At 40.7% G+C, this 11,852-nt stretch overlaps 1 protein-coding gene across 1 annotated transcript in view; it reads left to right on the top strand.

The window, feature by feature from the left end:
- Positions 1-5,869: 5,869 nt before the first annotated feature.
- USP25 (ubiquitin specific peptidase 25) overlaps positions 5,870-11,852 on the top strand; it is a 148,729-nt gene continuing 142,746 nt past the window's right edge. The window contains exon 1 of the mRNA XM_042956528.1: positions 5,870-6,010. Coding sequence (XP_042812462.1) covers positions 5,966-6,010 — 45 coding nt within the window. The 5' untranslated portion in view covers positions 5,870-5,965. The remainder of the gene's footprint in view (positions 6,011-11,852) is intronic.

Genomic DNA, 11,852 nt, shown 5'->3' with positions numbered 1-11,852 from the left:
CTTCTTAGACTGTAAGATTTGGTTAACTGCCCTCTCTTAATTCTGCTTCATGTATCGTTTTTCTAGACTAAGAATATTCAACCCCAGCTGACTAATTCTTGGTGCTCACCTAATGGTTTTCACTTTTCAATTTATAGGTCACAAGGAAGGCCTAATAATAATAATAAAAGCAAAACTAATAATAATAATAATAATAATAATAATAATAATAATAATAAAAGCATGAACTTACATTTATTATTCACTCACTTTGTGCCTTACTCTGTTTTAAATACTTTATATGTACTTATGCATTTAATCATCAAAATAGCCCTAAATTATTATTCTCATTTTGTAGATGACAGAACTGACCCAGAGAACATATGTCAGTAAAATTCACGTCAGAAAAACGGAATACTCTTTAAATGTTTAAATCAAGGGATACTTAATCCAAAGAATTGGTTATATAGGTAATGAAAGAACTAAAAAGCCAAACAGGGACAGGGAGTTAAACCAGTTTGGCAACAGCAAGAAATCATTATGACTCTTAATTTGGAGGGGTGATGGAAGGAGACAAGATTTCCAGAGCTCAGGGACCTGCCTCACCAGGAAGACCTTGAGACAGGGTAGAACAGTTTGATGCGAGCTGGGTCCACCAAAGATCTACAGCCCAAGGAGAAGCAACCCAAGGGAAGAGGGAGAAGAAGAAAGAGAAATAGCCTGAGTTCTCTTATTCTCTCACCCTCCAATCCTCCAACTATGCTAAATCCATTCTGAAGCCAGCTGACCTCAGAGCATGGGACATTCAAGGATAGTCTTTTCTGTGATTCAGAGAAAAGCAATAGAAATGCAAGGAATGTGTACTGAAAACAAATAGGCAAGGATTATGTTGAAGGTTTAAGCAATTTGCCCAAGATTACAGAACTATCTGTCACTGAGTTGTTCTTTGGGATTTGTATATATGTAGCAATCATGTGCTCTGAATACAGGGGATAGAGGTCTTAAGGAGTGACAGTAATCACTTTTGACTCCATACTTTTCTCTGTCCGCATACCTTATAGGGTAACTTCAGGAAAATGTGTGACTACCACCACAGAAGCAGAAGAAAGGCAAGAAATGAGGAAGGGTCTGGGAACTCTACGGCATTTGCAGTGTCAGAGTATGCTTTGGGACTTATTTAAAGTAAAGGGAGCAAGTGATTCATGCAAGAAATCTGTACTTTTGTGCTGTCTTTCAGTTGATAAAGAATAGCTTTTTCTCCATGTAGACCTTATTTTCAAAGTAGATCTTACAAAGAAACAGTTCACATTAGATTAGATTCCTTTTTCAATTCACAGAACTTTTCCCCCAAAACTATTCCAACTGGAAGTGTGAATATTGACAGAAAATGTGGAGTTACTATCCTTAAATGTTTTAACACATTTCTTACTGATCTAAGGGGTTATGGGATGGAGCAGGAAAAAGGATATTTGATAGTACATAGGTATGAAGTGTAGGATTAACTGAAATAGATTGAATATGACCGTTATGGGCTAAGTGTGTCCCCCCCCCCCAAATTCATATGTTGAAGTTCCAATCCCTAGTACCTTAGAATATAACTGTATTTGGGAGTAAATTCTTTAAAGAGGTGGTTGAGATAAGGCTATTAGACTGGGTCCTAATCCAATATGACTGTGTCTTTATAAAAAGAAGAACAGACACCAGAGGAGTGTGTACACAGTGGATCAACAATACATGAAGAGGCAGGAAGAGGGTGGCATCTACAAAGCCCAGGAAAGAGGCTGCAGGAGAAACCAACCCTGCTGACATCTCAATCTTTGACTTCCAGCCTCTGTGAGAGAATAAATTTCTCTTGTTGAATCCACCTGGTCTATGGTATTTTGTTATATCTGCCCTAGAAAATGAGCATGCTGACCAAAGAAGCAACATCTGGAGACTCTCAGTGTGTGAGGCACCACTACCAGCTGGAGATACCAATATTGATACACTTTGTCAGATAAAACAATATGGCTGCCAGGACACCAGAGCTGTCTAGTTGGAATGAGAAGTTAGAGTTAGCCATTCTCTGCAAAAGCATAGATAAACTTGCTTTCTTTCCTTCATGACTTCCCATTTAATTCAATAAGCATTTAATTGTGCATGTATTAGGCAGATAGTACTCTTACAGGTTCTTTTTTTTTTTTTTTTTTTTTCAACATTTTTTATTTTATTTTTGGGACAGAGAGAGACAGAGCATGAACGGGGGAGGGGCAGAGAGAGAGGGAGACACAGAATCGGAAACAGGCTCCAGGCTCAGAGCCATCAACCCAGAGCCTGACGCGGGGCTCGAACTCACGGACCGCGAGATCGTGACCTGGCTGAAGTCGGACGCTTAACCGACTGCGCCACCCAGGCGCCCCTCTTACAGGTTCTAATGCATGAACACCTCATCAATGAATGGTACCATTGTGACATTATAGAAACCTCCTCTTTCAATGATTATATACGGTTCCCTAATTGGTGGAAATAAAATCACCCCAGAATGTAAATGTCAATGTCAATACACCTAAAGAAGGAAAATAATTGATTTTCCTCAAGAGGAGATTTACAAACCATTCTTTTGTCATGGAAATAGTTCAAGTCTATACTATGCATTGAATGTTTCTCTTACTCATGTCTTACAAATGTGCTTTGGCAAAGGTGCCTGGGTGGCTTAGTCTGTTAAGAGTCTGACACTTGATTTTGGTTTAGGTCATGATCTCATGGTTTCATGAGTCTGAGCCCCACATTTGGTCTCTCCACACTGGCCGCTGAGCCTGCTTGGGATTTTCTGCCCCTCCCCTGCTCACACTCTCTCAGGCTCTCTCTCTCTCTCCCTCTCCCTCTCTCTCAAAAAAAATAGACTTTTGGTGTTCAGAAATGGATTTTCAGGCTCCTTCTAAACAAAGAGAAATAGTCAAAATAGAATACCAGTTTCCCTGGTTCACACAAGGCACAATACTGAATATTGTTAGAAACATCATCTTGAAAGCACCTGAATGGCTCAGTTGGTTAAACCTCTGACTTCTGCTCAGGTCATGATCTCATAGTTCATGAGTCTGAGCCCCACATCAGGCTGTTAGTGCAGAGCCAGCTTTGGAACCTCTGTCCCCTTCTTTCTCTGCCCCTCCCCCATTCATATTCTCTCTCTCTCTCTCTCTCTCTCTCTCTCTCTCTCTCTCAAAAATAAATAAACATTAAAAAAAATAATCTTGATCCCACATAGAAAAACAGAGTTGGTGTTAAAAACTAAATTTTTAATCTTAATGAAATCTGGCACTTTAAGTGTTTACCTGAGTGTCAACAATCCAGAGTAATACAACTTAGGAATTACTCAATAATATCCTGAGGTTATATAATTCCAACAACTATATATATTGAGGCTGACTCATGAACAGAAAAACTGACATTGGGACATATTGTTAAAATGAATTAGGATATCTGGCAATGGATCACATGTGCATATTTATCTCAAATTTTCAAATTTTTGTCCTCTATTCATTCCAATTATGTGCTTTCTAAAAAAGAATGTGTATAAGGAAACTTGAAATTTTCTTTTCATACAAAACAATTGAGATTTAAAAAATTTCAGTAGGAAACCATCAGAAGTAAGCTGGAAATAAATGATCAAAGTGGGCAAGTATGACTATAAAGATTTATTTAATGATTATCTAGTAACCACTGGTAATAATATTTTTGTGGAATTAAAAAAATTAACTCAGAGGAATATTTGTTTATTTGTTTACTTAATTTATTTTGAGAGAGAGAGAGAGAGAGAGAGTGCATGCATATGTGGGGCAGAAAGAGAGGAAGAGAGAGAATACCAAGCAGGCTCTGCATTGTCAGAGCAGAACCTGATGCCAGGCTGGATCTCTGGAAGTGCAAGATCATGACATGAGTAGAAGTCAAGAGTCCAGCAGTTATCCAACTGAGTCATGCAGGTGCCCCTCGGAGGAAATTTATTGTCAAATTCTTGAAACTAAACTTAGTATATGGCGATCTCTCTCTCTCTTTTTTTTAACTACAATACTAGATTTTTATGTTAAATTTTACTTTTTTATATTCAAATGTCATAAATTGTGAACAGAGTTATTTTTTTTTTAAAAATCCATATTACAGAGAAACGTGAAGGTGACATGTTGGAAAGCACTTTGGGCTATAAATGAGGTAAAATGGGCTCTAGTATGTTTTCTCTGCCAAATAACCTTCTTTGGGTCTCAGTGTTCTCATAACAAAATAGTGCATTCTCTCAGAACTGTTGCATTATTCCTAACATTCTAGTTTTCGAACCATTTCACAACTTTTCAAATTCCTTTGGCAAAAAACATAGGATATCAACAAAATAAAACTTGTAATATGTCAAAATCAAATGCGCAAATAAATACGAAGACTCAAGGGAAAGATCTCAAAAGGTGGTTGAGTACATCCAAGGTGCAGAGTAAAGACGGTTGTAAACTGCACAGATTTGTTACAAAGGCTACTATGATCCATGATTATTAAATAAAACCAGATAATATTTCAGTGATCATTTTCTACGCTTACTTTTCTTGCCATCAGATTAAAAATTATACCCGGATTTGCATATGAGTGTATTGCATTTGTGACAATATTCACTGATTATTATGCCCCTCTTATTGCTGCATCCTCACCTCCTATTTCCAGATTAGCTGGGGAAACTCAAGATGTTTTTGAGGATAGAGATAACTTATCTCGAGGCTAAGTTCTTCTTACAATTCCATATACAGTCAAGTATTCTATGCAGGAAGGTTAATTGCTAATTGTTTGGCAACCGGTATATTAGAATTATGTACCATCTGGGCAGTGATACTTTCGTTATGTTGTCTGTTGTATAGACCATATTTCATTTTTATCAAATCTTCGGGAAATAAACCTCATTTCTCCAGAGCCTCCCAGACACTGGCACATGCTTTAATGAATGAAGTAGACAGAGAATGTCAATATTCATTTATGTAATGATTTGTTATGGAGAAAAGTACATTGCAGCAAAAGGACTTCTGACAGCCCTTTGCTTAAATCACACTTGCCTTTTCCCTTCGGGCAAGTTTATTGCTTGCGAAATTCCTAGAAAGGTTAGGCGAGAGGACCGGAGACATAGAAAGGAGCTGAGGTTCAGGGACTCAGCACGGTTTTGGGACGTTACCAGACCTAGAGGGAAAGGTTTTGTCTTGGAGGAGTTCGGAAAGCTGGCGATCCGACAAGTCCTGGGTACAGAGAGAACGCTGCCCTTCGCCTCGGCTTGGAACTTAGCAGAGCCAGGGGAAGGCTTCGCGCAACCTGCCGCAGGGGCGGCTCCGAGGCAAAGCCCGCGGGGCGCGCCCTCGCCCCACCCCGGGAGCGCCGGGGCCGCGCAAGGCGGGGCGGGGCCGGGCTGGGGGCGGGGCTTCAAGTCAGCCCCGCCCCGCCCCGCCACCCCGCGGGTCACAATGTAGGGTTAGGGAGGCCGGCGGGCGGGGCTCGGCGGGGGAGGAGTCGCCGGGCGGGGGAGGTGACGGCGGTTGGGGGAGGGGAGGAGGAGTCGAGGAGGGAGGAGAACAGCGCCATTCCAGCCCGCGGCTCCCTCCGTCCCTTCTCCCTTCCCCGCAGTGGCCCGCGAGCCTCCAGCGAAGGAGCGCGCGCGCGTGACGCGGCCCGGCTTGCTCGCGCCCTCTCGCGCCCCAGCGTCCGCCGCCCGCTCATGGCCCGGGCCTCGGCGGACGAGCCGCGCTGAGGCGGGCCGCGCGAAGTCGTGGGGCCGCCGCCGTGGCCCTCGCTGTCCGCGCCTCGCCGCCAGCCCGCGGTGCCCGCGCACGCCGGCCGCCATCGCCTTCGCGCCTGGCTGGCGGGGGCGCTGTACTCCCCGGCGGTCCGCGCCGTTCCCTGGAGCTCGGCAGAGCGCGGCTGCCAGGGCCGGCGGAGGCGCGAGGAGCCGCACGCCGCCGCCCGTGTCGCCGCCGGCACCGCGGGGGCCATGACCGTGGAGCAGAATGTGCTGCAGCAGAGCGCGGCGCAGAAGGTGAGGCGAGCCCGGGAGCCGGCACGGCCCGGTCCCGCTCCTCCTTCCGACGTGCCGTCCTCACCCGCTCCCGGCCTTCCCCCTCCGCCCCTCGGGCCTCCGCTGCCCCGCGCTTGCTCCCCCGCCGCCCACCGTCCCTGCCTGTCGCCTTTGGGGGCGTCGCGCCCTGTGCGAGGTTGCGTGTGGGAAGTGGGGTGTAGTTAGTGGGTTTCAAGCCACTTCCTTGTTTTCCCGTAGCAGACAGTGCTGGCTGTGTATTGAGAGCGACCCTCGCATTCCTACACTCCTCTGTAGGGCTTCGGAATTAAACTTTATTCACCGCCTCCTTCCTTTAGAAAACGGAGTAGCCAGTTGTCATCCTTCCCGAACACAATTTGTATTTCGAAGGTGGGAGCATTCCAGGCCTGCTAGTTGGCAAAAGGGTCTCCTTTGACTTGAACTGCCTGCCTGGCGGGGCAGGTACATTTACCAGGTGGACTCTGTGGAAGTAGAGGGTTTGGTTGGTTCCTTTTCCTTTCTGTGTTTCTTTTTCTTTCTTTCTGAATATAGAAACTGCCTCTAAGAAAGGAAACCTTCCTGGCCATGTTTATTCCAGGAATCTTTTGTCCCCTCAGTTTGACCTTATTCCCTCCTTCACCCTTTACTCCTGACTCGGTCACACATTCAAGTGGTCACTCTCTTCAACAAAGTAAAATAAAATCTGCGTGAGGCTTCAGATCCTTTATAGCGAGTGGTGAGAGAGGTTCCTTTTAGTCGAGATTTCCTTTCAGAATCTCAAGTGCACGATCATGGCTTGCACCATATCCTGAAGAGTTGTTGGCCATGACTTAATTGTATTTATTTATTTATTTATTTATTTATTTATTTATTTATTTATTTTTTGGCCTTGTCATTTTGTGAAAAGCATGTTGGGCAAAAAGAAAACATTGCTTTAGTCGTTTTGAAATTTGGGGGATAGCTAGGGTTTACCGCGAGCTGCTCCCAAAGCTGTGTTTGGTTTATCTGGGTGAGTAATGAATGCCCCACCCTATTGTAGTTTTGGCGTAGTTTGTATCCTACCTGGGCTTGATTTTAGAATAAGGCCTGCTGCTCTCAAAGGAACTGTGTGTATACTCACTGTCTGCTAAGTTTCTGCTTTGTCCGCTAAGTTTTTGCTTTGAGATTATTTTTAGAATTCTATGATAGTACTTGAGGTAATTGAAGATGCTCAAGAATTTTGGAAAGCAGGGATCGTGTGCATTGTTATTTTAGGCACTTTGGGAAAGTTGTTTCTGGAACTCCTGGTGTGTTAGTTAACTGTTACTGGTCAATTGGGAAGATTGTTGCAGACTGCAGTTCATTTACAGTGAAATGATTCTAGATTTAATAATGGGAGTTTAGAACAGTTTATCTCCTAATCCTTTCTATTCTACTTTGAATTCCTTAGACTTTACTTTTTGATGTTGAGTATGTGACAAAGTGTTAATACTTAGAGCAGGATCTTGTGTTCATATGTATGCTAAGCAGTATTTAATAGGTTTGGTATCATTTTTGTTTATAGTTCTCCTCAGTGTTGCATATTAAAGCCTATTTGTTTCAAAGTTGGACATTTCAAAGTGGCTCCTACTTTTCACATCTTTTAAGTTTGAACTCTGGCAAGAAGTTTGTCAGTTTTTTTTTTTTTTTTAATTGATTTTGACTAAAGTACTTCTTTAGCATAGATTCAGGTAGTGCAGATCTTCGTGGTTCAGAGGTTTATGCATAAAATTGTGGAATCAAGAATCAAATTATTGCAAGTGATCTTGGCCATCAAATCCAATTTACTAGTTTAATGAACTCCCTCCTTACACAAAGGGAATAGTTGTTAATCCACAATATTACCATTATGATGCTATTTTTAGTGTGTGTGTTAGATCATTTTAGTGATATAGGGGAATTTTGGGGGGGCAATATTATGCATTTATTTTTATACTTCTATAGTGGTATTTATGTGTGTGTGTGTGTGTGTTTTAAAGAAACAATGTGTTTGCTTTTCACGTTAATAAACTATTACTTTGTTATTCATGGTAGAACTATTTAAAAATATTTACATAGTTATAAATACTTTAAACCATTCACTATAAACGAATAGATAGATTTAAATTCACCAAATTAGTAACTAGGAAGTGGACTTCAAGCTAGTAACTAGGAAGTGAACTTCATACTTTAGAAGAAACAAAAGTGAAACTCTTTGTTTTCACTTAGAAACTTTATGAATTATCAGGAAAGCAAGAAGTGTCTAGTTGCATAACCAAAATTTCAGCCTATTTTCTGCTTTCCTTAAAAAGTTATGTGATTGCACATGTATATTTGTTTTATGTATATAGTTCTATTCCAGTAGTTGGAACAGTTTGCTTTATTTTCAGGATTCTTTTTTTTCTTTCAAAAGGATGATTAGTAATCTTTTTTTTCTTTTTAATAGCACAACACAGAGCTTTCATCTATCTTTTGTTCACCTGCAAAGTAGCTTATCACAGTATAGGACCAGGGGCTGTCTTTTCCTCTGATGTGTTCTTTGCTTGATTGCTGAAGTTTATGAAATGGTATGGAGTGATGAGATGTAGTAAAAACTGCAGAAAGCTTTTTTGAGCTTTAGGTGATACAGGTGAGATGGTCAGTGATAGATTAGCTGTAGTTAGGGGCACCTGGATGGCTCAGTTGGTTGAGTGTTGGACTCTTGATTTTGGCTCAGGTCATGATCTTGTGGTTCGTGAGATTAAGCCCTGTATGGGGCTCTGTGCTGGCAGTGCAGAACCTGATTGGAATTCTGTCTCCCTCTCCCCCCTCTCCCCCCCTCTCCCCCCTCTTCCCCCTCTCTCCCCCCCCTCCCCCCTCTCTCCTCCTCTCCCCCCCCTCTCCCCCTCTCCCTCCCCCTCTCCCTCCCCCTCTCTCCCTCCCCCTCACTCACTCCCCCCTCTCCCCCCTCTCCCCCCTCTCCCCCCTCTCCTCTCCTCTCCTCCTCTCCTCCTCTCTCCTCCTCTCTCCTCCTCTCTCCTCCTCTCTCCTCCTCTCTCCTCCTCTCTCCTCCTCTCTCCTCCTCTCCCTCCCTCTCTCCCCCTCTACCTCCCCCCCCCCCCCCCCTGCGCTCTCTTTGTCTCTGAAAAACAAATAAACATTTTTAAAAACAATTAGCTAGGGGCGCCTGGGTGGCTCAGTCGGTTAAGCCTCCCACTTCGGCTCAGGTCATGATCTCATGGTTCCTGAGTTCAAGCCCTGCATAGGGCTCTGTGCTGACAGCTCAGCCTGGAGCCTGCTTCAGACTCTGTGCCTCCCTCTCTCTCTGCCCCTCTCCTGCTCATGCTCTGTCACTTTGTCTCAAAAATAAATAAAAAAACATTAAAAAATTTTTTAAAAAATATTTAAAAAATAAAATAAGATTAGAGATAGTTAAATCCTGTGCATAATTTTGGTTTTGAACATATACCTTCAGTATTTGTGCTTGATATTTACCTAAATGTAGGATCCTTAGATCTCAAAAATCTGATACATACATAGATTCAAGTCCTAAATGAGGGATCTTGAGGGCAGCGATAGAAAGCTTCCTCCTAGGGACCAAATTGATTTATAGAGTGAAGTGAGCTGGATGCTATTTACATTAAGTGCATTCTTCTGAGTTGAATAAAATATAAGGTTGATAGGGCAGGTATTTTGCCTATTTTGTTTTACCCTAGAGCTTAGAATGTTTCTTGCACACAGTAGGTTTCAGTAAATATTTGATGAGTGAAGTAATGAGTGAATGTTTTCTAAAAGAAATGCAAATGCAGTAGTTATTTTAGTTTCTTAATGGAATCTCGAGATTTAATTATTGAGAAACCGTGGACAACTGTGGAATATAGGCTGTGTAGTGAAAAGACCATAGAGTGTGGGTTAGGTCTAAATCACCTTTCTGTGACCTTGGGCAAGTCATTAAGTGACTCTGAATCTTCCATTAAAGCCTTAAAGTTAGTATGATTAGACGTGAGCAACTCTTTTAGATCCTGAGTGTTTGGTGGAGGTAAGCATGCATTTATTTCTGGACAGGGAGGACAAAAACGAAATGTTAGAGGATGGAGGCAGAAGGAATTTAATGGGTCAGCAGTCAACTTTCACTTAATTACAGAGGGGTGTTAGGTGGGAAAGATGTCATAGATCAACCAAATTAAGAGTTAAAGCAAAACTTGGAAAAATAATACAAACTGAATGCAGGGTAAATATTTTAGTTAAATTAGTATTTTCTAATTTAGCTATCATTTAAAGTCATGAAAATATAGTACAGCATTTCAAGGGACAGTTAACATTATGTAAATCACTGTAAACATTACATAAAAGGGATATTCTTTAGTACTAAATAATTGGTTATGTTGTTATTAGCACAAGACTTGGTTTGGGCAAAGAAACAGGATCCAGGTACTTACTCCCTTCTTATTCTTTCTCTTTCTCACCTAATTTTGATTTGTATCCAGCATTGGATAACATTGTATCCAGCTGCCTTAATGAATTTCATCAGTTTCAATAAATATTCTGTTGATTTTCTTTAATATTCTATGTTTATAGTTATATCATTTGCAAGTAATTATCATTCTGACCTATTCCTTGTTAATACTCATACTTTTATTTTCATTGTTATTGCTTTAGCTAATATTACAGAATACTGTTAGGATTAATGTTAGTTTCTGTTATGTATTGTTTCATTATGATGTGGAGATTTCCTTATAGCCCTCTAAGTTTTTTAAATGTTTGAAAACAGATTTTGATTTTTTTATCAAATGCCTTTTCCTTTTTCCTTTTGCAATTACCTATGTGATAATTTGTGTGTCAGTAGTAAAAACGACTGTAATAGATATGTGAAATATGATATATATTTTTATGTTAAGGAATTGTGCTTGGAGTTTTAAAAACTTTTTATTCATTAATTTTTTTCCAAACACATTATTAGGTGAGCACAATTGTTTTTTTTTTCCCCTGAATGTTGTGGTTGAGGAAAGAGTATTAGAAAAGAACTAAAACAACATTTCATTGCTAGTATGTGTTGGGGTGGAATTTAAATTCATGGTCATTGCAGGCAGGTTATGAGCCTGCATTCGTAACCATTATGCTATATTGCTTTCTGGTAAAATTTAATTTAGTCACGATGCCTCCAAATTCGATATACTAAATTTTAATCTGGAATTTAGTATCGATATTCTTAGATGAGATTGGTTACACAGTTTACTTTTCTGCATATGGGCTATCGGGGTAAGGTTAGCTTATAAAATCATTAGAAAGTTTGTTGAGTTTTCCTATGCTTTTGGAATTGTTTAGTGTAGGGTTAGGTTAAATCATTCAAAATTGTTGGTTTTCAGCCATTTTTTATTGTTAAATCTAAGTACTTGTTACTTTGAAGGTTTGATGAATATGACTATAGCAGGCAGACCATTTTATTTAGAACAAGTTTTAGATAAGCCTTCCAAATTTTGACTATTACCTTTTAGGTTTCTACCTCTTCCAGCATCAATTCCAGCATCAATTTTAAAAATATTTATTGATTTAGGTTTGATTTCATTTAGATGTATATATGTATGTATGTACAGGTCTGATTTTTTTCTTAAATCTGGCTGTGTAGACAGATCCTTTTCTCACTCCTGTTTGTTTTGTTTTAGTCTCAGTTTTGCCAGACGTTGATCTATTTCACTCTCTTTCAAAATCCACTTCTTTGTTTCCTTTATAAGCTCTGTTTTATCTTCTAATTCATTAATTTTTGCTTTTTGTCTTAAGTATTTTCCACCTTTCTCCTTTTTTTTTTTTGGGAGGTTATTATTGCTCTTTTTATACTTGGTGAGTTTCTAATAGAGTAATAATGACAGGT

This window comes from Panthera tigris, chromosome C2, assembly GCF_018350195.1.
Source record: "Panthera tigris isolate Pti1 chromosome C2, P.tigris_Pti1_mat1.1, whole genome shotgun sequence".
NCBI classification, from domain to species: Eukaryota; Metazoa; Chordata; class Mammalia; order Carnivora; family Felidae; genus Panthera; species Panthera tigris.
Note: the sequence above shows the minus strand (reverse complement) of the source record. Positions and strands in the feature narration are given on the sequence as shown.